At 37.8% G+C, this 27,375-nt stretch overlaps 2 protein-coding genes across 5 annotated transcripts in view; one reads left to right on the top strand and one right to left on the bottom strand.

The window, feature by feature from the left end:
- LOC137944251 (uncharacterized) overlaps positions 1-10,728 on the bottom strand; it is a 32,645-nt gene extending 21,917 nt beyond the window's left edge. For both annotated transcript variants that reach the window (XR_011110799.1, XM_068789877.1), the window contains exons 1-10: positions 10,364-10,728; positions 10,153-10,280; positions 9,686-9,806; positions 8,467-8,548; positions 8,324-8,394; positions 7,957-7,998; positions 7,444-7,568; positions 6,942-7,035; positions 6,402-6,737; positions 6,205-6,310 (exon numbers count right to left, since the gene is read on the bottom strand). Coding sequence is in view for 1 of the 2 variants with exons in the window: in XM_068789877.1 (XP_068645978.1) it covers positions 6,205-6,310; positions 6,402-6,737; positions 6,942-7,035; positions 7,444-7,568; positions 7,957-7,998; positions 8,324-8,394; positions 8,467-8,548; positions 9,686-9,806; positions 10,153-10,280; positions 10,364-10,494 (1,236 nt within the window). In the remaining variant the exon portion in view is untranslated. The remainder of the gene's footprint in view (positions 1-6,204; positions 6,311-6,401; positions 6,738-6,941; positions 7,036-7,443; positions 7,569-7,956; positions 7,999-8,323; positions 8,395-8,466; positions 8,549-9,685; positions 9,807-10,152; positions 10,281-10,363) is intronic.
- A 3,319-nt stretch (positions 10,729-14,047) lies between these two features.
- Positions 14,048-26,938, top strand: LOC137944195 (RNA demethylase ALKBH9B). 3 transcript variants are annotated; one of them, XM_068789770.1, is made up of 6 exons: positions 14,048-14,427; positions 17,965-18,555; positions 25,007-25,101; positions 25,195-25,505; positions 26,064-26,135; positions 26,287-26,938. In XM_068789770.1, the coding sequence occupies exons 1-6, from the start codon at positions 14,259-14,261 to the stop codon at positions 26,564-26,566; spliced, it is 1,518 nt and encodes a 505-aa protein (XP_068645871.1). In that variant the 5' UTR covers positions 14,048-14,258; the 3' UTR covers positions 26,567-26,938. The 3 variants fall into 3 exon arrangements, with proteins under 3 accessions (XP_068645871.1, XP_068645872.1, XP_068645873.1); XM_068789771.1 differs by having other exon boundaries at positions 25,007-25,092; XM_068789772.1 differs by lacking the exon at positions 26,287-26,938 and having other exon boundaries at positions 25,007-25,092; positions 26,064-26,139.
- Positions 26,939-27,375: the final 437 nt, after the last annotated feature.

Here is a 27,375-nt window from a genome sequence, read left to right on the forward strand (position 1 = left end):
TTAATGCTGGGCTTCCATGTCAATTTATCAATTGCATGCTCACGAATAGTAATGCTGCTGAGTCTGGAGAGAAGATAGCAAAAAGCCGAAGTTTCCTCATCATTTAATCCTCGACAAAACGTGAGACTCCATGCGCGATCTCTCCAAGAATCGGCCACTAAGCAAGAGAGGTCTCTCGCCACCCAAGAGAGCCTCAGGAAATCCTCGGAGAGGAGGCAGGGGCCGCACCATTTATCCTACTAAAAGAGGAGAGTCCTTCCATTGCCTGTGTGAAAGGAAGTTGCATCTCTGAATATTGGGAGTAACTTTTGAATTGATTTCCATATTAGGGATAGGAGGCGAGTAGCGCCATCCTCCCTCCACCAGGCACCCAAAGGTTGAAGATAGAACCTGACCATATCTCCCCATAGGCTGCTATGCTTGATTTTGAAATTCCAAATCCATTTGAGCATAAGGGCATTGTTCATCTCCTTTGTAGGCCAGATGCCTAAACCACCCCGATCGTGGGGCATGCAAATATCCTTCCAACTCACCAAATGATATCTGAAAGTGTTCTCTGATCCTCTCCAGAGAAAACGTCGGCGATGGCATCAATCATGTAGTAAACGAAGGCCGGACAGTGCATGAAGGATAATAAATAGTTTGGCAGACCAGCCAAACAAGACTTGAGGAACTTGAATCGCCCTGCAGTAGATAAAAGCTTGCCCCTCCAAGTAGTTAGTCTCTTTTCAAATTTCTCAATAAGGGGGGACCAAAGCATCGCCGAAGGCCGAGAGTCAAAGAGTGGGAGTCCAAGGTATGTAACTAGCGTCAACTAAGGAATTAGTTGACCAACAATTTCATGGAAAATTCTCCAATGACGCTAAGGAGGGTCACACACTGAGGAGCACCATCAATTCACAACTTTAGAGTGCCTTTAATATGAAGCTTGCTAGCAAAACGTTAGATAAAAACAAAGGCCTTGGAGGAGGGCATGGAGCTCATCTGATGCTGAATCAGAAGTTCCAAGGAGACCCAAGTAGAACAACAGCGTCATTCCATCCCAATCCCTGATGACCCTCTAAAACCCGCTACAGCAAGATGGGCATTGAAATTGAGTTTAAGCTCTAGTGGAAGGAGAGGTCCGTTCTTCCATGGTAAAAGTCAAGAAGGGACTAACTTTTGATCAATGAAGCACCAATTTTCCCGAGCAGGAACACCATTAAGGACTTTAAATCTGGTCTCAAATAGGTCCAGGTAGCAATCATCCCAGATATCCAAATCTTGACCGCTCAATTGTGGAGAATTTGCTGTTGAATCTTCTATTGTTGCTCTCGGTCCAAAGACCCCATGGAATATACAAAATGCAGGCTGAAAGAGAGCTTTTTCCAAGCCAAGGAGACAACTTACATGACTCATTTGACCGATCAAGTGAATGCTATCAAGTAAGCAGCATATGAGACCCAGCTTGTGAAAAAAAAAAACGAGTCCAGTTTCGCCAGGCAAAAAAGCAAAGGACCAATAGGGTGGGAATCGTCTCCTCTACTTCCCCACAAAGGTCCCAAAGGAGGTTGGTGACTGGGTTTCCTCTTCTTCTAAGGTTGTCAAATGTGAGGATCGGAATTAAGAAAGGCACTACAAAGAAAGAATAGGATTTTGGGGGGATCAAATAGTTTCCAGGCAATAGATGCGCTCTATAAGGCTGGATGTGACTGAATCCCTGAATATAGGCTGAGGAAACAGTGAATTTGCCTCTATCATCTCGGAACCGGACCATCCTGTCTTCAACAAGAATCCCGACTCTAATTCCGCTCAAGGTGGATAGAAATTTGTTTGCATCAAGAGCTTTCTCTTCAGTCAGACCTCTTCGAAATCAGAGATTCCAATCCCTATGAGCCATCCAAACTTCTGAAACCAGTGAGGACAGATTGAAGGCAATGGAGAAAAGCCCAGGCCAAGCTTCTTTCAGAGTTCTACCTCCAAGCCACCAATCATCCCAAAACTTCACTTGCTGCCTACTGTTGATGTTGAACCGAGTTGTGATTGGATTGGTGTTGGAGAGAGTAAAGCATCCACCATAGAGGAGACAGATGTCTCCTATTCCCACCTGAAATCCATCAGTGCAAGCTCCAAAGCATCTTCTTCTTGACAATTCTTATCCACAAGACTTACGATAAAGTGTAGAATTTCCAAAACCACATCAAAAGGAGACTTTAGTTCATTTCTTTGGTACTCTGAATGCCAAAGCCGCCAAAAGATTTGGGCTTACAGACTTTTGTCCAGCTAACTAAGTGGAATTTAAACCCGTTCTCTACCCCTCTCCAAAGGAAATTCCTCTTCATTTTTTCAATTTTGTGGCAAACAAGGCTAGGACAAGGAAGGAATGACATGTACTAGTTCGGGAGCCCAGCTATGCACGAGTTTAGGAGAGCAAGTCTCGCAGCATTTGATAGCAGTTGGCCTTTCCAAGTAAAGAGTTAGCTCTCCATCTTCTCAAGGACCGGGACCCAAAGGCTTTTGTCCAGCCACCTATCAAACATGGGAAGCCCAAGGTAACTTGCAAGAAGGGAGGTGTGCGAGTAACTCAAGTAGTTGGCAAAGGTGTTGAGAATCCTGTCTGTGGAATTGACTTTTTGGCTTGTAGCTGTCTCAAACAGGTTGAGGAGGGCCTTAACTCTGCTGACTTGCTCCATTGTTCCCTCACAAAAGCAGACAGAGTCATCTGCAAATTGGAGAGGAATGTGCATTTCTTGCTTCTTTCGCAACTGGTTAGATCCATCCCTTTGCCTTAGTTGCATAGAACATTGCAGAAAAGTACTCACCAACTAAGTTGGATCCCCTTCTTTTATTGCTCTTGATCCCTTGAAGTAGCCACAGGCTGTCCCTTTGAGTAAAAAAACAAAAAAAAAAGAATGTATGTGACCAATGACACACCTTCTTATTTAGGTTCTCCATGTCATGCCAAATCCCATAAGGCCTAGAATATCATCAAGAAGATCCCAATTGACCCTGAAAAAGGCTTTTTCAAGATCAAGCTTGATGATAACCCAAGGTCTATTGCCTTTTTTGAATTGATCTGTGAGCTTGTGAATAGTCATGGTTGAGTCCAAAATGTTCCTTCCTTTGATGAAAGCACTTTGCCCATTGTGAACTATGAGAGGGAGGACAGGCATGAGTCTCTGTGCCAGGAAATGAGCTATGATCTTATAGGGACTTGAGATAAGGCTTATGAGTCTAAAATCCTTGGGCTGCTCAACATCTTTCTTCTGCGGGATGACAGCAATGAAGGTGCCTCTTATTGCTTTGCACATGAGGCCCCTGCAATAGAAACTTCTGACCATGTTGAGGATGTCATCTTGAGTAATTTGCCAATACCAGTTGTAGAATTCCGCGTTGTAGCCATCTGACCCAAGGGTTTTATCCTTCAGCATTCCTTTCACAGCATGTTCAATCTCCTTTTAAAGAAAGGGAGCTTCAGGAGACATGGGGAGATCTTGTTGAACCTGAGACTTTGGATCCTTCGATGTGTTGACCTATCATCAATGTAAAAGTCTACAAAGAAACTCAGAAACGCATTATTTAGGGAAAATCTATCTAAGGTCATCTCATTATTGGTGTTTAAAGAGGTAACTCAGTTAGATCTTCGTCTGCCTAAGGTGATGGAATGAAAGAATTTGGTGTTGTTGTCGCTTTCAACAAGCCATTTGAATCAGGTTCGTTACTTCCAGAGGATACATTCCTCATGAGAAATCATCAAAAAATGTTTAGAGAAGCTAATACGAGAGGAGAATTCAGTGATTGAGAGAGACTTGTCCTCTTAAGCCCCCTTAAAAAGGGCAATTTGGGACAAGAGAGATTCCTTATGGCCGAAGGTTGTGGCATGCAACTCTTTGGACCAAAGCTAGAGTTTGGTCTTCAAGCATTTGAATTTGTGAAATAGCTTCCATCCCAAGGCTCCCTTAAAAGTCTATCTCCTTCCACCATTCATCCATATGTTTGTCAAAGTTTTCTTCTAGTAACCAGCAATTTTCAAACCGGAAGGGTTTGCACCTTTCTCCCAAACTTGGTGTCCAATTGGATGGGCCAATGGTCAAACCCGCTTTGTTGAGAACTTTGTTAGTCACATCCTCATAGTCTAATCCAATCTCCATTAGCAAGAAATCTATCTACCTCGGAGAGAATTGGATGTCGCTGCCCATTTGACCAGGTGAAGGACTTCCCCGTCAGATTAATCTCTTCACGCTGCAACTATTGATAAAATCAGCAAAGCTCTCCTCATTGATGCTGAAGTCCTGGAAGCTTGGAGTACTTCACTTCGCAAAATCTTATGGCATCGAAATTCCCAACAAATAGCCAAGAAAGAAGCCAACTGAGTGAGATTGAGAAGTTCTTCCTAGAAGCTCGCGTAGTCTCTATATCGAGTTAGGCCATATACCCCAGCTAGGCACTAGAGATTTCCAAAGTCATGGTCAACAAGTCTCAATCCGATGGAGAAGGACCCAATCTCCACTTCAAGAACCTCAATGATACAATTTAGTTTCTTGAAGGAGAACAATGGAAGATTTGCTTAGGCCTAATGAGGATCAAATAGTGGCCCTCTTATGACTAAATCCAACTCCTCTCACATTCCAAGATGTAATTATCATTTCAGCTTTGATTTTGATTTGTCAATTCCTTTGTCTTCCTCCATCTCTAGCAATTTGCCTTTGTAGACCAAGTCTTGATTTCAGCTAATTCCATCATTTGACTCCAATTTTTTTCATTGTAATTGTGTTTTTCCAACTGAAGCTCATTGTAATTGTGTTTCCTTGATCTTTCTCCTAAGCGAGAGAATTGTATTCTTTGCGAGTTATTGTCCACAAGGTACTCACTGGATTGCCTGGCCACCCTGCTGGATTTTCTTTGGCCTGCCTTTTCCTCTTTGTTTATAGGTTTTTAGGAGAGTTATGGGGTTGAGATGTAATGAGTCATATCATGAATGAAGTGATCTGGAGATATGCTTCGGGTTGGGGGTGGCGGAATCAAAGTCGAAATTCAAAGTTTCAAGGGGTGGAGATAGGGAGGAATTTTTGGATTCCCTAGTCTTGCTAAAAAATGGCAATGGTTTAGAAGGGTCTAACTGACAGTAGCAGGGGAGTTACTTGATATAGTGGTGGGGTGGGGACATGCTCTAGGTGGCCATTTGTCTGATCCAAGAGTAGTGCCAAAAAATTAAATTATTTATCTTATTTTGTTAATTAAAAAGTTAAATAAAACAATTGTAATAAAGTTAAAATCTATCAGAGTATTTATTAATAAACTCATTCTCCGCTCGCCCCCCGCCCCCCCCAAGAGAAGATGTCCTCCAAATTTCAGTCTCAAATACTTCTAAACTATTTCCACATCCCCAACCCTCTATCTCACTCATCCTATCAGAAAAACAAAAGAGAATTCTGGAAAGGCAATTCCAGAAAAGCTCTTTAGGGTCAACCTATTACTGCTTGAAGAAGTACCAAGTTGATTCTGCTCATAAATGCAGATTTCTTTTGACTGAAGGTGAGCATACATTATTTAGCATGCCATTGTGACCATGCTCTTTAGGGTCAACCTATTGGTGCTTGAAGAAGTACCAAGTTTTCTGGAGATTGCAAGAAAGTGGTAGCAACCAGGTTGAAGAAGTGAACCAAAACAACCTAGACCCAACAAATATGCAAAGAACAAATGACCTACCCAAGCAAAATAACCTACCCAGGTTCCCAGCAAGTTGCATTTTAGAGCAGTGTTAAAGCAAACTCAACAAATTATTCAGCCTTTTAATACAGCAGGAAGTGTTAAACAAATGTATAAAGGAGTAGAGGGATTACAGTGGCCCCAATGGCTGGCACCAAGTAAAACAGATTAAGATTTAAAAGCCAGGAATCTCTTTCTTGTAATGATTGAGAAGATATCAGGAGTTCATTTTTCATTTCAGGAGGAAACTATCAGAGTTCATAGGGAAAACAGTAATTCTGTATTAAGAAGTCATATTTAATGGTTTCTCACAGTAGTTGTAGTAAATTGTTTCAGTAAGCTTTTTTTTTTTTTTTTGCAGTTTGAAATTGGTTATAGACTAAGCCCTTGCCATTTTTTGCAGCCACTTTAGCCAAGGATGAGTGAATAACCAAAGGTAGAAGGACAGAGCAAAAGTTGATCTTCTCAATTAAAAATAATTTAAACCTTTTAGATGCATAAATGAAGATAAAGTACCTGAAGGTATTGATGATAGATGGAAAATGGTGCAGAGTATGATATAAGAGGTAGAAGTTCTTGGAGTGTTGACCAGGTATCCAGCTCTGGAGCAGCGATTATCAGACTGTTTAAAGAAGAAAAATTACGCCCCTAGTGAGCATCTAAAAATAACAATATCTGTTACAAGTTGATATTGATTGTAACTACAATTTTACCTCGTAAAGCCATTTTCTTTCCAGAGTTCCACAGTTTCTTGTGATGCCAGCCTGCCAGGCTTTGCAGACTTCAAAGCCCGTGGAAATAGAAAAGAATTCCCTTCATTTATATCATCTATTTTATCAGTAGAACTAATGTCCATCTGTCTACCATTTTTAGTAGTAGGAGATGTTCCTGTAGGCCCAGATAAAGAATGAGAAGAATCTTCTTGAATAAAAGAGGCAGATTCACCAGTAGACTCGGGTCCTGATGGCCTAGCCTTTTCATCCACTTTACAGAGTTCAGAAATTTTATCTTGAGTAGCAGAAAGTTCTGAGAGAGGAGACTGTAAAATCCTGCATAGAAAATGTGTGTAAAACTTTCACTTAAGCTTGAAATCAAGCACAACCTACTTGTAACGTGGTTAGAAGAGAGTCTGATGCACGTTTAGCATGGACTGTCTGTGTTAATTGCCCCATCGATATTGAAAGTGATCAAACTAATGCACTTCATTAAGAACAAGAAAAAAAATATTAAAAATATGTATAGATGAAATTTACCTACAACAAATTTCATCACTGAAGTTGAAGATACGTACTATATCCATTGGATAAGGTGTAACACCAAAATAAGTATTACATACAGTACCAATGCCTGCCAGAAAAGTAAAATGAATAAGAATAAGCTACTTTTTTTTTTTTATGAAGATGTAATTTTATTAAAAAGAAGGAAGAGAAAATACAAAACTACAAAACTACAAAAGCGGAGGGCGCAAATGGCAACTGGTATATATGTCTAAATAATTACACCAGCCAAAATTGCTTGGATGCATTGATCTCTGGAAGGTGTCAATTATATAGAGAAAAGGCTCCTACTTGTACCAATTCTAATTCTCACCATTTTAGTGAAATGAGCATTTTCTTAACAAAGTAAAATTCATTTTTTAAAGAAACGATCAACACGAAAATATATTGCAATGTGCAGCATTCCTTCTCTTTGTGAAAGCTTACTCATAATTTTCTCAATGTTGGTACAAAGAGAACAAAAGGACAAAATGAATACCTCCCAAACGCTCAGCCACAGCACCAGTTACCATACCCCCAACCATATCCAGCACAAGGACATCTGAATATGCACTGACATTAGCCATTGAAACGAGAAGAGATAGCGTGTCCACTCGCAAAAACCTAACAGCATAGAGAAGCATTAGGATGAAATGCAAAGAAGCATGGATGGGAAAGTAGATCGCTTGTAACCTACGAACATAGTTGTGTCCATATAAATACTTCCACCGACTCACAAACAGATAGAAAATTCACATTCTTTCTGAATTTCTTCATTACAATATTTGACATTTATTTTTCCCCTTGATACACGTGTAATGATAATATTATTCTTATGATGTGACATAAATTTTCAATTCTAATGATTCCAGTTTCTATCATTGTCTGGTGTTCACACACACTCCCCCTTTCCTTTTGCAGCAATTAAGCTGGTATTAAACAAAAGATACAGATTAGAGTTACTCACATACACAAGGTTCACAATTCAGAGAAATAAATATGACAGACTTACCCTATTTTCGCCGGGTATTTCTTAAAGTATGCCTCACAAATACTGCGAAGTAAAGAGGACCAATGAGAAATTAGATGATCAATAAAAAACCTCAGAAGTTTCACACTAGTAATTCATATGTGCTACAGTTGGAGCATTAATCCTCATGCACGTGTACTGAGACAGTGATGAACTTGCTAAGTAAAGAATAGCTTCAAATGTATAAAATGGGGAAAAAATGAATTATATGCGTGCAATCAAACTGCAAGGTCAACTTACAAGGTAGAACAATTTGTAAATATGTCAGGTTGGAAAGTAAAGCCATCCTTCATTGATGCAGAACACATTAACATCTTAATAAACACTCATGAAATTCAAAAACTGTTACCTCCGAGAAAATGGACGCCTCATGAGTACCCTAGGTGCATACTTCTTTTGCTTTTTCTGCCGGTATTTCTCCTGTATAAGGAAAAAAAATCAGCACATTATGCAAAAGAAGTAGCCTTCAAGGAGTTGTCATAGCAAACTCACTTGTGAAAACGCTGTCTTCTTTTCAAATGTTAAACTGTTTGCAATAAGTGCCTCAATTATTTGGTCACCACTTGTGCCCTCTCTGGAATAAAGTTTAAACATTAGTTATCACCATAAAGGAAGAAATTTCAGAAACATATAATAAACAAAATCTGCTTCTCATAAGTAATCATGATTTATATGGACAAAAGCACACATGCTGTGTCTTTCCCCAATTAAATGCATTACGAGAATAGGACCAGCCCAACAATTAAGACCTTTGTCAATGTCGTGGGAAGTAAGTCAAAACATATGATGATGCAATGCAAAAAGGATCATGACAGGTACAATATAAACGCCCAAAGACTTGATGACTTTCATGACAACTTCAATTTCTCAGGTAGAATAACATGTATTAGACATTGGACCAAGAAAAATATCAAAACATTTCAAAGGGCCAAAAAGAAATAATAGAGAGAAAGAAAGAGAGATAGATTGAGGCAGAGACAGAGATAGAAACAGACTGATAACTTTTTTTGTTATTCCAATCAAAACCTCTATCTGGAAGTAGATTTGATCATGAGATTCATGTTATCCCGCATATTCTTTTTTTTTTACGGTCGTTATTTTCTCCTAATTACCTATTGGAATCCATACAATAATTTGTCATTGAAGCCCAATTACCCCAAAAAGTAAATACTGGAAGTATTTCATACCTCAGAACCCCATCACGCATCTTAAAGATTCAAATTTCATCATTCATACAAAAGCTCTCCACCACAGAATGCTAAGGTATATATAGAATAACTGTCCATTAAGTCTCTTCACAACAACCACATTACTAGTTTATTGCATCTTAGGATTGACCATTCGGTCCCATACCTATTCCTAGAAAAGATCAGAATGTGACATAGAAGTAGAACACCTGAATAAGAATGTTATTTTTGCAACATCTTCTAGATTAGTCTATCTAAATTACTGATAAAAATCAAACAGAAGAACTCTTAAACATACAAACCTAAAAAAATTAACTCCTTTAACATGGTAGCTACAGTATATTAACTTTTGGAAGACTATATAAAACTACAACTAATATTAAAACATAACGGCAAATAAGTTCATCAAAAGATATTTCATCTTCTTGCACGACACTTTTTAAAAGTAAGACAAACAGATCATGAAAAATCAATAAGATAATTCAAGAATGTACAGAAAAGGATGAAAGCACTCCAGTTATAACCTTCGCATTGCATCTATATCTTCACCAGAAAGTCTTTGAGCGGAATTATTGTCAACCAAAGCTCGGTTGTCTCTAGTCTCTTCCTTTAGCTGAGAATCATCTTTCTCTTCTGGAATATTTCCTACATGAAACACCCACAGGAAAAAAACAAATAAGACCAATAACCTTCAGTTAGATATATTTGTGTCTCAGTTTATCTGCAATTAATAATCCCAAAGATGCTTAACTACAGCAGTGTCTGAACTAAATTCTCCACAACAAAATGAAGTCCAAACATTTTCCATGAATGTGAAGGCCATATAGAGAATTACTACTTTGATAGAATTGCACGAAAAATTAATAATAATTGTTCGTAAGATAGAGCTATAGGATAGGTATTGAAACCAACTTCAGTAATCCAGCCGAACAGAGATACAGAAATACCTAGAGACAGAAAAGGAAAACTACAAGGCAAAAGACAAAAGTACCATCAGAATCGGCAGGCACAAGAGAAAGAAATGGCCCTTTTGGTCCAATATCCACTTGAAATAAGGATCCAAATGGGCATCCAATCAACGGACGAATAGAACACTTCTTATTCCCAATCTTCAACGTCCTAAAAACCATATTTTTATAAAATGTTAGTATGTTTACATACAACAGACTGAATGAATAAATAGAACCAAATGAAACACTTACGAGGCAGGAGATAGACGAGCGAAGACAAGCCGATCGCCGTCGTTAATGTCCAGCAAGACGCTGCAACCTTCCCAAGCGATTCTCGTATCATGGTGTTGATTCGAAATGACTTGCAAATCGCCTTCGGCCATCTTATCGGCAATATCCAGCTAATAGGACTTGAGGCTTTTGGGTTTTGGTAAGAAAATATGCTGCTCGCCTTGTATGCATTCAGTTTCTTCTTCGAGGTTCTGCGGCGTGCGTCGATAAATCCCCTTCCACAATTCTAGCCGTTGAGCTTAACAGAGAGCTACAGGGAGGTTTTAGGGTTTAACAGTAAAAGCAATTCTTATCAATTTTGACGCGAAACAACACGTAATGCTGTGCAGTTTCCCCCCCATGCACCACAAAAAACACAAAACTCGTCACAAAAACAACCTCCTCATACCTAAAAGCCTTGAAAAAAGTGTAATAGACATAAATACTTGTTACTTTTTAACTATAAGATATTAATAATTGTTTGTACCATTGAATGCATACTATAAACTAAATATTATCATAATAGAGTAACTTTGTGTAAAATATTAATTAGGTATAGGAAACTAAATCAATTTGAATTATTGTCCATATGTGATGCTTAAAATCTTGTGTTTGGGATGATTAATCTTACCGATTCATAATGATCGATCATGCTTTATAAGTCATTCCTTGCGTCGTTCTATATAGGATGATCGTCATGCTATGTAAACTTTGTCTGGTTGCATTCTGTTGTGCCAATTGCCAATGTGCAAAAAAAACAAAAAAATCTAATCATGATATAGACCATTCTTAAAAGGAATTAAAGTTATGAAAACATATGTATGCATTGATAAAAAAATATAATTTTAGGAGAAATTAGGTTAGCTATCCTCTTTTCGACTCTAGTTCTTAAAATCTTCAAACTTCTTTCTAGGTATTTCTTGAAGATGACTTGCTATTTCATTTTGACATAACGTCTTGTAATGATTTTATGGATTCTTCCTTGTAGACTTTGATTGTACGTCTCTTGAAGGAAATAAATATAAAATGCTTAATATATGATCATCAACTCAAATGGGTTAAGTTTTGTTATCGTCAAACTATGGGACATAAGTCAAAAACATTGAATATAAAAAAAAAAAGGAAAATCATGCAAGCATCTTAAAACCGAAGTAGCAACATTCAAAATTTTATAGAGAGAAGAAGACAAGTATGGAATCATAGATAGGAGAGACATAGAAACTGAAAAAAGATAAAAAAAAAAAAGAGAGAAGAGAGCAAAAGGAAAGACTTGATTGTTAGTAGAAAGATGATGAGCTTTGGCCTTCCAATTGAGAGCTAAGAAGGCACTTCATAGTTCTTTTATGATGCTTAAGAAATAAACATTGTAAACCTTCAATGACCGAAAGAGAGGAGACTTGCATGGTTGAAGTAAAGAGATAGTGTAGAGAGAGAGAGAGAGATACCTACTAAAGAGTTGTTTAGCCGGAAAGAGTGATGTGGGACAAAATGTGATTTTTAATTATTTTATTCAAATTCAGTTGATTGATGGGATTAGAAAGATAAAAGGAAGAAAGGAGAATTTGGGATAAGAAATTGGAGAACTGAAAAGAATAATTTAGAATAAGAAGAACAGAGAATAAATAATAAGGGAAAGAAGAAAAAAAAAGAAAGGGAGGGAGAAAGGAAGAGACCATAAATAAAGAGATTCTATTAATTCATCTTCAAAACTACTTTCAACATCTTGTTACAGCCTATAAATTACTAAAATTGAAATTTAAAATAAAAAATAGATAAGATCACTATTTGATCGATCCAGTAAAATAAAAAAACTTAAACTAAAAATAAAATTGAATTTTAAAAATTAAAATAAATAGGATTACTACTTGATCAATTATAGTAAATTTAGGAAAGATAAATTAACCTTAATTGGTGGGTCCACTGGGGGGCGATGGGCATAATGGTGTCCCCACCAATTCTCTCGATGTTGGAGAACTCGACCCCGTCGAGTTTGACTATTTTGTTTTTATGTAAAATTAAAAAAAAAATGATTTTTTTCTTGCACGTGTGAGGTACACATGTTGCGAACTAAGAGCATGGGTGGAAGAGGTTTAGTGATGTGGCGAGAAACATAGGGGACAATTGGCGCGGTGGTCAGCAGAGCTAACGACAGTCAATGTTGGCAGCATCAACTAGGTCGGGAAGGTTCAGCAGTGACAGAGAGGATGTCTGACCGAAGATTTGATGGTGGTAGCGGAGGCTCCGGTTGGTGGTCGCAATGACGATGACAACGAACTTGACGTCGGCAGGAGTGTCAACATAGGCTGTTTTGCAATGGTGGTGATGGCTTAGGGAAGAGTTTTTTTTTGGGCTTCATTACCAACTTCAAAGGGCTCGAATGGTGTTGGCGGTGGGCATTCAATGTCGTTCTCATGCCAGATTTGATGCTCTGGCTTGCAACGTAACCGACGATAGCTATTTTGGTCTATTTTTTTGTATGTTCATATTAAAAAATGATGAAGGAGAATTTGGAGGACTTAGAGGACTTGTCGTAAAGTCGTCAAAATTCTAGCAATGGCATACCGCATTAGACATCGACAATGGGTGTGAACAATGGTTGGTGGGAAGCTCTACAACGACTTGGGAAGGTTTTACGATGGGCTTCATTTGGTCATTGGTGATGGTGTGAGGGTCCAGCTAATGGCGGTGATGACTTTATAACGATAGTTCTCTCTTCATAATGGCAATAGAGAAGCAGGAGTTAAAAGAAGTTATCGGTGTTAGGTTCAGAGAGGAGTTCAGGCAAAACAATGGAAGAAAGGGTAGGAGGAGGTAAGGGGAAGAAAGGGAAGTAGGTAGGGAAGGAAGTTCAGCTTTGACTTAGGTGAGCTCGGACGACAATAAAAAAGGTTGTGCATCGAAGGAGTTTTCAACTTTGATACCAAACTAATGCATAACAATGCACAATGTTTTATTATAGTATCAGAGTGTCGGTTAATTATTAGAATTATAAAGATAAATGAATAAAACAGAGAGGAAGAAAAGAGATTTTGAGACAAGAATTAGGAGAATTGAGAAGAATAATTTAGAAGAAGAATAATACAGAAAAAGAAGGGGAAGAAGAAAAATAAAGGGGAAGGATAAAGGGAGACTAGAAACAGAGAGAGCTTGTTAATTATTTTAAAATTTATTTTAATATTATGTTATAGTCTATAAATAACTAAAATTAAAATTAAAATTTCAAAATAAATTTAAATCCAGTAAAATTAAGAAAGATAAAATAAAAATAAAAATAAAATTTAAAATAGATAAAATCTCTACCTAAGAAGTGTAATTAGTGGGCAAATTGGTGTCCCTACCAGAGAGAGTTATCCAGGTTGGGAAGAAGGATTCGGTACTTCAATGTAGGTTGGGCAAAATCAAGAGAAAAGGGGGAGAAAGAAAGAATTCAATAAAAAAAAAAAATTCCCCTCTTTCTATTTTTTTTTTCTTTTCTCTCCGACTTCTAGCATTTTAAGAGATAAAATCATATAATATAGAGGGAAAATACCTTTCTCTTGTATTTTAATTTCGAAAAAATAATTTTCTCTCCTATTTTATCTGTTTTTGTTACTTCACATCCCTAACGCTTTAAATTTCAAATTTACTGAAATGTTCTGAGACACGTCTGTGAGAAGCGTTCTTGAAGGAGGATTTTTCGCACAGTATACATGTAGGACTCCAAAAGCACTCCAATAAAAAATGTATGGGGGCTGTACTTGAAAATTTATACAAGCAGATAGGCTTTATTTGAAAATTTTGTAGGCCGTAGACTTGGTCTCTCGATGCTTTCCCAGCTTCTTTCAGTGGTTTTTTCAGTCGCAAGTATTTTCCGTCCAACCGAGCGGATTCAGCAGCCATGAGCGACCTCAAAAGCGGCTCCGTCGATCCTTTTGTTTCGAATTACCACGCCTCCGAGCTTAAAATTGCAGCCGAATTTCTAACCAACTGGCTCCCTTTTCTTACCAGGGATCTCTGCCCCGGTTGTTCTGGAATCCTCACTAACCGCGTGCGCTCGCTTGATCCAGGTTTAAATTCCGCTCTATTGACAGGATACAGTTCGAGATCCTTCTTTCTTTTGATTTTTTGCTTCCTTTTTCTTTCTTCTCTATTTGTTTGCAATTTTCAATAAAACTTATTTTGTTATATTTTTCATAAATTGTAACTGTTGAAGATCCGAATTTAACGGGTCTTACGATCCGAGATTAATTGGTCATGATCCGACAATAACGAATCTGTAATTTTAATTTCAAACGGGATTCATTCCCTTATATGTAAACGTATTCTGAATGTATTTTTTTATATCGGAAATAAAGAATTTTACATGGTATCAGAGCGACGATCTTGAGATCGCTCTTTCTATTTTTTTTTGTTTCTCGTATGTCTCGTTGCCGCTTCCAATTCCGGCGACGTTTCCGTCGAGGTCCAAACCCTCGTTCGACGGACGGAGATAAACCTGCGTCGATCGTCAAGAGACGCAACAAGAGCTCTTTTATTCTCCACCAAAGGTCTCCTAGATCCGGTCATTGCGCTGTCCCCACCACCGCCTTCCGGCCTTCCTCTGCCATAGACGACGCTCGCAAACCGCGCTCCGACGTCTTGCGCCGTCCCGCTACTGTGCCTTCCGAAGGCCGATTTATTTTCCCTCGCTCTCTGTCTGCAGAGACGAGAAGAAGAAATATTTACAACTAATGCATTGAATTAAATCAACGCTTTATGGTCCGAGCCAAAGCTTGAGCCGAGCCGAGCCGAGCCGAGCCGAGCCAATATCATTTAAGCCGATATTTGCGCTATAGCCTCGAGGTTTTAGGGCAACTGGTTTTAATATGGTATTAGAGCAAGGTAGGTCCCGAGTTCGAGTCTCGCTCTCACCTGTTTCCACGAGCCACAAATGGCAACGTGCGGGGGAGTGTTGAGAATTTAATATCGACCGGGCCGATCCCTCTTATATTCATGTTGCGCTTTCACTAACACCTCGAGGCTATAGCGCAACTGGTTTCAATATGGTAGCCTTACTTTTTCAAGCACACCTTCCTAAACGATTTTGGGGAGATGCCATTTTAACAGCTGCTTATCTCATAAATCGGACACCTATCCCAGTCTTGCAAGGTAAAACACCTTATGAACAGTTATTTCATATTATCCCACTTACTCTCATTTACGAGTTTTTGGATGTTTATGTTTTGCCTCTTCTCACACCCACAAACCATCCAAATTTGATGCACGTGCCATCCGTTGCATTTTTCTTGGGTACCCTTATGGACAAAAGGGATATAGGGTTTATGATCTCCAACTCAATAAAGTATTTATCTCCCGAGATGTTACCTTCTTTGAAAATGAATTCCCTCTTAAACATTTTTCCGCTGCAAATAAGAGTCTCATGTTTCCTCCTCCTATAATGTCTGCTATTTATGATGACCCTCTACCAGACATACCTTTATCAGACACACCTCCTCCGTCACCAAATCTTGACATTTCCCATGTTGATTATACTTTTTCCCCCCAAATACCTTCTCCCACGACCATACCACCTCCTACTCGTCGCCCCTCTACCAGGCCCATTAAGCGACCCAGTTTCCTTCAGGATTTTCATGTGGAAGCGACCCTACCGTCATGACTTGAACAATCTTCTGCCTCTAACGTGGTCACCACAACAGGTACACCTTATGACCTCTCTCACGTTCTTTCTTATGCCCGGTTATCCCCTTCTCATAAAGTTTTTACCACTTCATTAACCATTACACAAGAACCAACTAGTTTCTTACAGGCATGAAGGATCCTAAATGGTGTCAAGCAATGCATGATGAAATTCAAGCCCTCCAGGCTAACCACACATGGATGCTCACATCTCTTCCACCTGGCAAGAAACCTATTGGATGTAAATGGGTATACAAAGTCAAGCTCAAATCTGATGGCACCGAGCGTTACAAAGCTCGCCTAGTCGCCAAAGGATACAACCAGATTGAAGGACTTGACTATCAAGAGACGTTCGCCCCAGTTGCCAAGCTGGTTACTGTCTGTGTCCTACTTAGTGTTTCTGCTATTCAAGGATGACATCTTCACCAACTCGATGTCAACAATGCGTTCTTACATGGTGATCTTGATGAAGATGTCTACATGTCACTACCACCTGGTTTTGGACGAAAGGGGGAGACTCGAGTGTGCAAACTAAACAAGTCCCTATAAGGCTTGAAACAAACTTCTAGACAGTGGTTTTTTAAGTTTTCCACAACCCTCAAGATTGCTGGGTTTCATCAGTCAAAGGCAGATTATTCTTTATTCGTCCAATCCCACAAAGGCAGTTTTACAACAATACTTGTATATATTGATGACGTGATTTTGGCAGGTAACAATCCGCAACATATTGAAGAAGTGAAACAGTTATTATCCAAGCAGTTCAACTTAAGGATCTTGGTAAGCTCAAATACTTCTTGGGTATAGAAGTAGCAAGGTCTTCAAAGGGGATTACCCTCTCCCAAAGGAAATATGCATTGGAGATATTAGAAGATGCTAGATTTCTAGGAGCAAAACCTATGAGGTTCCCAATGGAGCAAAATTTGGCTCTTACACAATCTGATGATGAACTCCTAAATGATCCTTCATCATACAGGCGTCTTGTGGGAAGATTGATCTACTTGACCATCACTAGGCCAGATATGGTCTATGCTGTCCATGTTCTAAGCCAATTTATGGAAAAACCACGTACACCACACCTTAAGGCAGTACATAGAGTTCTTCGATACTTGAAACAAACTCCAGGACAGGTATTATCCTCTACAAGTATACTCCAATTAAATGCATTTTGCGATGCAGATTGGGCTCGTTGTAGGGACACAAGAAGGCAGTAACAGGGTATTGTATATTTCTTGGATAATCACCCATTTCGTGGAAAACAAAAAAGCAAACAACGGTGGCTCGATCAACTGCCGAGGCAGAGTATCGTTCCATGGCTGCTACATGTTGCGAAATTACCTGACTGAAAAACATTTTGAAAGACTTGAAAATCACACATACTCAACCAGCCATGTTGTATTGTGACAAACAAGCTGCTCTATACATCGCTGCAAATCCGGTTTTCCATGAGCGAACCAAGCACATCGAAATCGATTGTCACTTAGTTCGTGAAAAGATTCAAGCAAGGATGATTAAGACAGCCCACATACGAACCAACGACCAAATTGCAGACTTATTTACTAAGGCATTGAGTTCGTCCCAATTTGAGGCATTACTCGGCAAGTTGGGTATCATTAACATATATTCCAACTTGAGGGGGAGTGTTGAAGATCCAAACTTAACGGGTCTTACGATCGAGATTAACTGGTCATGATCCAACAATAACGGATCTGTAATTTTAATTTCAAACGGGATTCGTTCCCTTATATGTAAACATATTCTGAATGTATTTTTTTAATATCGAAAATAAAGAATTTTACAGTAACTTCTGTAAATTTTTGCACTTTGTTGATAGTCTTTTAAGTGTTGAAATCGTTGAGTACTGTGAGACTCTTTTTTATGATATTTAATTTGAAGTATGCTAATTTGGGTCGTTCTTCTTGGGAAATCAGGGGCTTCTGATGATTTGGAATCATCAGAGAATAATCTTGAACCATCAGAGCATAAGCTTGAACCCCCAGAGAATGTTGGTGATGACAATAACCCCGGTCCAGTGGAAGACGGTCCAGACTCTCCCCAAAGTCATGGCACATGTGATACGAACTCAATTGGGAGCTGGAAAGATACTGTGAATGAGTCGTATGAAAATGCAAATCATATTTCAACTGCCTCTGATCCAACTTATGACTCTCCCGCTACTCGTTTGTCATGGGCTGATATGGCACAAGAGGATGAGCACGAAGAGGGAGGAGGAGGAGGTTCACTATCACGGACTTGGGCAGATGACTGCGAAATAGCAGGGGAAAAAGAGACGAGCAACCAAAAGAAGCCTTCACTACCTAGAGATCAGAGAGAGCATATTCGGTTTATGAATGTCCAAAGAAAGAAAGACTTCATTTGCTTGGAGAGGGTTAAGGGAAAGATTGTTAATATCTTGGATGGACTTGAGCTTCACACAGGTGTTTTCAGTGCTGCTGAGCAAAAGAGGATTGTTGATTTTGTATATGATCTTCAAGAAAAGGGGAAGAATGGTGAACTGAAAGGTAAATATTTTATTTTTGCTTTCAGTTCTCGTTATTAAGGACATGCCATTTCTTTCTCTCTGCTGTGTGGATTTGGCATTTTTTATTAAGCCGTTTATTTATGTTATCAAGCAGGCAATAGTATGTATCCACCAGCATTATCTGTGTAAACATGTAGACAGTGCAAATATTTGGAAGATATGGTTATATTTCTGCCTATAACTGTATAGCTTTTTTGGGTATTTCATATTGTAGTGGCTTGATATCTCTTTCATGTCTAGGACTTTGAGCTGCAATATTTTATTATCGTAAACTTAGAGGATTGGTAAACTCTCAATCTTATTTACCTTTACATCTATTTTTTGGAGCAGTGTGAGAACATCTTGACAGTGGATAAGAAGCAAAGAAAGGGCCTTTTATATCTAAACAATAATGAGCTCAAAGAAATCTCCTCTAGGTTGTTTATGGATGTACTCTGATGAGATTGTGGACATTTTAATAATCTTATTTTACTTCGTTGCACACCTCCCAAGATAGCCAATAGGTTGTGGATAGGGCCACTTGGCAATACCTCATTGTTGGCTTCTCCCTTCTACTTTCATTGTATTTTCTTTTCTTAGTTTGGTTTTCTTGCCTTTGGGTATTCTCATTTGCTTTACATTCCTTCCTCATACAGTGCTTCCTCAATAAATTCCATTCTCATTATTATAAAAAATAAAACAATAATATCATTCACAAAACAAAGAGCTCAAGTAAAGTGGTCATTGTGGAAAGATGCGACATTTATCACTTGTAATAGCAATTGAGAATGTTCACTGTGGGTAAGTATCTCTTAATGACTTGAGTTTTAGAGAGTTGACAATGAGTTTTTGAGACTTTATTTTTTCTTTATAATTTTGATTGTATGAACACACATACAAAATAACCGTAGCCCCTGTGAGACTAATCTCAAGTTCTCACTAATAAGTGCCCCATGTGGTTATTGTGCCAAATGCCCTAATTTCTTGAGTTTATTTGTTACTTTTTTCAGGATATATTTTCTAAGAGTGCTATAACTATTTTCCTTGTTATTGAAGACATGCAGTGAACCTAAACTTCTCAAAAATAAATAAATGAAGTGCAATTTTCAAAAGTGACCTTCTTAGATGCCGTATTTCTTAATATGGTCAACTAGCTTGTATATTTTCAAATATAGCCACTTTCCAAATAAGGCCAATAGAACCCATTGAATTTAAGTATAAAACAGGCACTAAAATTTTTAAAAAAATAGTTAAGAATTGCCTTGCATGGATCCAAGATTAGAAAATTCTTGTGGTTGTTACTTGAGGAGAAAATATCAGTGTAGGGGTGTTTGTTGTATTGGGCTTAGTTTATGCCCCATGTAGTTTGTGCTTTTTATGTTGTCCACCCCTTAGACTCATTATCTACTTGTTTATGCATAGATGTGATGGGGTGTTTTAGTGGGAATAAGCCCACATAGTTTAAGAGTTAGGAAAAATCCTACTATTGTTAGTTGAGAAATATACCTCCTAACTTCGATTAGTCATTTTGAGATAGACCTAGACCCAACTTTAATAATTATTAAATTTAAAATATTGTAAACAAGAGCCCACACCAAGAAGGAGGGGAACCAGCTGCCTCCATTTAGAAAGAGGAGTAGGACGGTCCTCTGCCCCCTTCTCCTCTCTTCTCTTGATGGAGAGAGGAGGTTGCAGCCTCCCTCTTCTTTTTGTTTATCAAATAGAGAGAGTAAGGGGTGTGGAGGCTGCCCTATCCCTGGCTTTCTACATGGAATGAAGGGGGCAATGTGTGCCTCCAAGTTTCCCCAATGTAGGAGTGAAGGAGAGGCATTGGCACCCTTCCCCCTAATGACAAGAAGGGATGGGAGAGTGGCCACCTCCCATTCCATTCTCCTTAGTAGGGGAAATTATTATTATTGTTGTTTTTCTTAGTATTATTATTGTTGGAAGATATGATGTAATTAGGGTGACACTGATGTAACTAGTTTATGATTTATGTCTCTTATTCACTCTTACTAAGGTGAAGGGTATTCTTGTGATATTAGTACTTTTGATATCTATAAATACAACTTAAGGGGGAGGGTTTGGACAAGTCCATGACCCTAATTCTTCTGCCTCTTTATCCTTCTCCAAATTCGTTACTCTTCTTCTCCTCCTAATCCTTATGTCCATAACTCTTCTTCTTCTTCTTCTCACCCTTTAATCCTCTTTTACTTTTATTATATATCATTGAATCCTAAGTTTTAACATGGTATCAGAGCGGGGAAATGTCTGAGATGGAAAAGGTGAAGAATGGGAGGAAGAAGAAAAATAAGAAGAAAAAGAAAAAAAAAAACAAGAGGAGTTTCTCATTTTTTCTTTAGTCTTCTTTTCCAATTCATGTTTTTTATTGGATTTTTAACTATCTTACTGTATTGTTACAAGGTGGGTCCCACCATGATCACATGAGTTGGTGGGACCCACCATGATCTCGTGAGGTGGCATGATGAGTCATCACACGAACTAGAATCCTTATCACATGTGTTGGAAGATTTGGCAATCTTCCTTGATTAATATAATCAATTTATCTTGCCTTGATTTATGTAGATTTGGATAATCATGATTGATGTAATTAGAGATGTTGATTTTCAGGACTCCATGAATTTAGGTCATGGAGAAAAATGAGAGAGTCGCCATTGGGAGAAAACTAGAGTAGAAGAGGTTATGAACTTGATCCAAACCCTCTCCCATAAGGTATATTTATAGATACCAATATTACAAGTATACCCTTCACCCCCGTCCCCCCCTACTCTGATGTAATTAGTTTATGATTTATGTTTCTTATTCACTCTTACTAGGGTGAAGGGTATTCTTGTTATATTAATACTTTTAATATCTATAAATACAATTGAAGGGGGAGGGTTTGGACAAGTCCGTAACCTTAATTCTCCAGCCTCTTTCTCCTTCTCCAGATTCGTCACTCTTCTTCTTCTCCTTCTAAACCTTCTATCCACGACTCTTCTTCTTCTACTTTTATTATACATCATGGAATCCTAAGTTTTAACAATTATTATTATTATTATTACTACTACTACTACTACTAAAGAAAAATTATTAGAACTAAATATGTTTTATTATAGGGAAACTATTAATTTTAAATCTTGTGTAAGGACTTATTAACGATGTTGTTTTAGTTGTCCATTAGATTTGAGTTACAACACCCTATTGAGAAATATGTAATGTCATAGGTTGCATTTGGAAATAGGGCATCTATAAGGGCCATATTTGAAAATTATTCATAAATGAAAACAAAATGTTTTTTAAAAAATAAACAAACAAATATTAAAAAATAAAAATTAAGCTAGTGAAATCTAAGTTCCTATGGTTTGGGTTTTGTTAAAGAATAGTGCTAAATGGCTTAGCGAGGACAAATATCTTGGGTTTATTACTTGGGAAAGAGACTTCCTAACTTGGTTAGTTATTTTGGGATAGATCTTGGATCCAACTTCACTTGGTATCAGAGTAGGTCCTCATATATGGGTCTCCACCCCAAGAGTCCATGTATAGGAACCGCAAAAGATGGTATACAAGTGAAGGAGAGTGTTAAATATTAGTCTCACTTGAATTAGTGAATACAAATATCTTGGGTTTATTAGTTGGGAAAGAGACTTCCAAACTTGGCTAGTCATTTTGGGATGGGTTTGGACCCAACTTCGTAATATTTCTAGTTTTTTCGTTATAGTAGTATATGCTCTTTTCTAGCTTCTAGGGAAACGTAGTTATACAAGATGATTTATTTGAAAAGATTGCTTTTACAATGAATGGAAAAAATTTTCATGGTCAACTCGTGAAGACCGATATATTTGATTTATCCAAAAAAAAAAAGAGTGAAGTTGGGGTCCAAGGCCCATCTCAAAGTGACTAGCCAAGTTATGCAGTTTCTTTTCCAATTAATAAACCCGAGATTTTTGTACTTACTAATCTATCTAGGATTATTTTTAAACACTCCCCCTCGTGTGTAGGCCCTCTTTTGTGGTTCTTACACCTGGACAGTTTGGGTAGAGACCCATATATGATCACATGTTCTGATACTATGTAAATTAGATCCAAAACCCATTCTAAAATGACTTGAAAAGTCAGAAAGTCTTTTTTCCAACTAATAAACGCAAGATCTTTGTACTCACTAATTTATGTGAGATTATTATTTCACACTCCCCCTTATGTGTTGGTCCTATTTTGTGATTCCTTTACATGGACACGTTGGGTGGAGGGCCATATATAAGCACCTGTTCTGATACCGAGTTAGGTTTAAGACTTATCCCAAAATGACTAGACAAGTTTGAAAGCCTCTTTCTCAACTAATAAACCCCTTTGTACCCACTAATCCATGTGGGACTATTCTTTAACAGGTTTGATTATGGCTCATTTGACATTCAAATCATCCCTGGTCATCACTTTAGTGTGATCTTGTCAGGTTCAGCCATTGACTTCTGTACATTAGGCAAGGCTTTGCAGGTAATCATTATTTGGCAAATAAATTGTTATCCCTGTTATTTGGGTATTACATTGAAGATTAGATGAGAACAGACTGCCATTATTAAGTTTATCATCCCATTTGTTAATGCTGAGCTCTACAATTTTCTTGGTTGTGAAGGCAGCTTGTGTCTTAGGTGTTGAATGTGTTACAAGAAATAACATGTTTTTGATGAAGTTTTTTCAGGAACAGTAAGTATTGGGTTTGGTGATCCAAGTCATTGAGTCATGTTATTAAAAAGAGAAGAAGTTCCCTGAAAGATTTTTCATGCTTTTTTTTATTGAATTTTTCCTGCATAAAGCTTATACAGACTATTTTCTTTATGATTGAAATTGCCAAATATGAGTTCCATCACGCATTATGACATATTTAATAAACTAACACAGAGTTGGCATTGAAACTGACAACTAGTAACTCCAGACGGATATGTCTTGAGAGGATTTGATAGAGCCCAATCCTGAGATTTACCTTTACAGGGTGTAGATGTACATAATGTAATTTTGTCTTGAGGAATCACAGAAAAGCAAAATGTGATGAGCTATTGTTACCATATGAAGAATTTGGTGAAAAGAATTTCTGCTGATTAATCAGCTGTATCCCATCCTGAGATAGTGCCGTTCTTGAGATAGTTTCTTGTCCGGAAAAAATGAACTTGCTCAAGAATGCAAAGTCATTTCATCAAATTGCAACAACAGAATGTGTCCATTTACTGTTCACAATAATTGAAAATTCCGCCAACACTTGAAATTCCCTATGTCCCTGGTTCAACTTGACAATATATAGATAAAAATGATTAGTTAGCAGCCAATTATAGACCATGTTAAGGAGCTGACCAGCTCCACTTCTGTATGACATGAATATGGTCAAACTACTGTAAATTAAGAAGAAAGAAATAAGGAGTAAGGATCATGACCATTGATGAAACCCTAATCTTTGTCTACCTCCTAATCTTAGGCAGCCACCTAATCTTTGTCACTGTTATACTAAATCCTGTTGGAGTTCCAGTCTGTGTAGTCTCATCTCAATTGTCTACAATGAAGAGAAAATTGGATATTATGCCTTGTAGATACTGGCAAGCTTCTGATTCTTCCATCTTTTCATTCCTCCATTGCGGGTGGAATTGTCAAGTTGGTTCTGGATGGAACATTTATTAAGGAGAACCAATTCTAAAAGTGGTTTAGGGTGTTGCAACTCCTTCACTATTATTATAAGGCTGCCATGATGTGTCAGAATTTTGGGGGTTGAGATGGTATAATCTATTTCATGAGAGAGTTTAATGGCCTCAAGACATTGTCGAAATTCAGAGATACCCTCTACTGGTTGGGACTAGGATCTCCATCTCCTTGCTATTTACATGAAATTTACTTGTTAAGGAAATTCAAGTGTTCTTCTTTCTGTCACTATTTTTTTTTTTTTTTTTGAATGATCTGTCTGTCTCTTTCTGTGACTATTTAGTAACTATGTTTTGGAAAAAGATGTTGATGAGATGTTTGATTGTCATGTGTGCTGGAAAAATGCATGTAGGTCAGGCTTTCACTTTTTAATATTGCAGTAATGGTATAAGGTGATGAATCTGTCTGGTTCTTAACTGAAACAGGTAACATCCTGGCTGAACTTAACTTTAATGCCTGAACGTTGTGTAGTCCTCTCCCCTGAGGGCAGAATCTGGAATCTTCATCTGATGCCTTAAAGTTGTTTCCTCACTTTCCTAGCTCAGTCTGGTACTGTGTGACTAGTATTCACGTCCTTTCATTTTCTCAACTGCTCTTTTGTTGAGAAAGTAAAATAAATATTCGTTTCTATCACAACTTTGTCTGTGTAAAATCTTTGGTTGATTGCTGCTTTAGTGTTGTCATCTAGTATATATTTCCTCTGACTAACTACTTACCTTCTTCCAAATGCAAGTACTAATGTATCTCATGTTTGTTTCAACTTACAGAGCGTACATATTCTGAACCTCAAAAATGGATGCGTGGAAAAGGACGGGTGACCATCCAATTTGGTTGCTGTTACAATTATGCAGTGGTAAACTTAGTATGTTATTTTGTTTTCATTCAAATGGTTCAGTTGCTTGTCCAGACTCAGTAATTGTATGTTCTTACCTCAGTGATATGGTTATTAAAACAGGACAAAAATGGAAACCCGCCAGGCATTCTCCAACATGAAGTTGTGGATCCTCTACCTCATCTTTTCAAAGTGATAATAAGGAGGCTCGTTAGTTGGCATGTTTTACCACCATCTTGTGTACCTGATAGCTGTATTGTCAACATTTATGAACCAGGGGACTGCATACCTCCTCATATTGACCACCGTGACTTTGTGCGGCCATTTTGTACTGTCTCATTTCTCAGTGAATGCAATATACTGTTTGGTTCAGACTTAAGAATTGCAGGGCCTGGCGAGTTTTCTGGTTCAACTGCAATTCCTTTGCCAGTTGGGTAAGTATGATTGGCATATGAGTTCCACAATTTTTTTACCAGGCTGAATCATTAATTCTCATGTTTTAGAATGGGTAACTTGGACTATCTAGCCAGTGTGAATTTGTGAACTTATGAACTCTTGGTAACTGTTTTGTAGGAAATAGAAATTTCATGAGATCAGAAATGTGCTTGTGTTCAGTGCCTTTAGTACATAATCTTCAACTTTACTCAGGGGAATTTATGAGCACTTGTTTTATGAAATGAAAGTTACGTAAAATTTTCTATTTCTTTACTTGATAGACAGTCATTTCATGCCTGGTTTATCCTTTTTTAACCAACCAACATGAATCTGCAAGGACCCAGCAAGCCCACCTTGAAGAGTGAAACATCCCAACTCTGAATGTGTATGTTGGGTTTAGCTCCCTCTTCTATGGATTCATTGTCAATGCTATTCAACCAAGATGACCTTACCACCTCTGGTCATACACATCTACTTGCACCTTAAAAAACGTACTAAGCGTTTCTGTTGTAGCCCCAAATTGCACCCAGAAAATTGAAACCATGATTGTTTTACAGGTCTGTCCTAGTTTTGAAGGGTAACGGAGCAGATGTTGCAAAACACTGTGTGCCTGCAGTTCCTACCAAAAGGTAACTTGTCTATATGTATATTTTTGGAGACTTGTAACTATATTTACTTTTCAAAATTTCCCCGCTTGACTGCCTACATCTCCCATGCAAAAGTTTGATGGTTTCAACAGACGCCAGCTTGGTTACCTAATGCCCTGGTTTTCCCCTCCAGGATATCTATAACATTCAGGAAGATGGACGGGAGCAAGCGTCCAAGTGGCTTTGTACCTGAACCTGATTTACAGGGGCTGCAACCACTTTCTTATAATTTGGACAATAAGCCAAAAAGGTGGAGACCATCAAAACAACTAGGAAATGAAAAAAGAGGATTGGTTATTGAAAGAAATTGGGAGGGAGAGAGAAGATCTATGAATAAGACTACCGGATTGGAGCCAGAAAGTTCTTCTCGAAATGGATCACAGTATTCCAATAAACCAAGAGTCAGGTTTTGAAATGCCCAAAGGTTTGAATTACTATCGCCTATCCCCTTGAAGGGTTTACATTCTGCATGCAAAGAACAACAAAAATGTGTGCTTTTGCATTTACATCTCGATATTAATTGCCATATGAAGTTCTAGGGTTTGTTGACCCCCCAATCAGTACCATTTGGCCGTATATGCATGAAATATGAGGTTTACAGATTGCCTGTAAAGTTTGAGTAATACTTGGTGTCAATTTTTTATTTATTTGTTTCTAATTTGTTGGAAGTGAAGCAAATGGGGAATTCCTAGTGATTAGATACAGGCTTGTAACTAAGCAGATTCTTGTTATGTCTTAATTGAGTTGTAATGCCTGCAAGCTATTTGTATTACTATTCATATAATTGTCTTGGAATTTTTACTAGAAGAATATTCAATTTGGAATAGAGAATGAAAGTATTATACAAGTTGTTATTGAGTACTATGGGTTGAGGTATGATCCAATACAAAAAATTATTTGGTGCGAAACATGTAAAATGGTTACGTCAACCGTCCGATTAATGATCAGACGAACGGTTGAGATAGCCGTTTTGGCCCAAATGGTTTTTTGTATTGGATCAGCCTTGCCCTATTATTTATCTGCTCGGTGAAGTGATGATGGTTGATATTATTTTTAGTAGTTTTTTATTAAACAATTTTTATTCTAAAAAAATGTTTTTGATAGATTTTCGTGTGTTTATGTTTAAATTATAAATAAAATAAAAATATAATAAATAATAAATGATCAAATGGTAAAGATATAATAAATAATAAATAATAATTTTTTCTTAAACAGTTTTTAT

This window comes from Aristolochia californica, unplaced genomic scaffold (genome assembly GCF_029961685.1).
Source record: "Aristolochia californica isolate CCGP_79_NKW_82.1479 unplaced genomic scaffold, dmAriCali1.0.hap1 SCAF_11, whole genome shotgun sequence".
NCBI classification, from domain to species: Eukaryota; Viridiplantae; Streptophyta; class Magnoliopsida; order Piperales; family Aristolochiaceae; genus Aristolochia; species Aristolochia californica.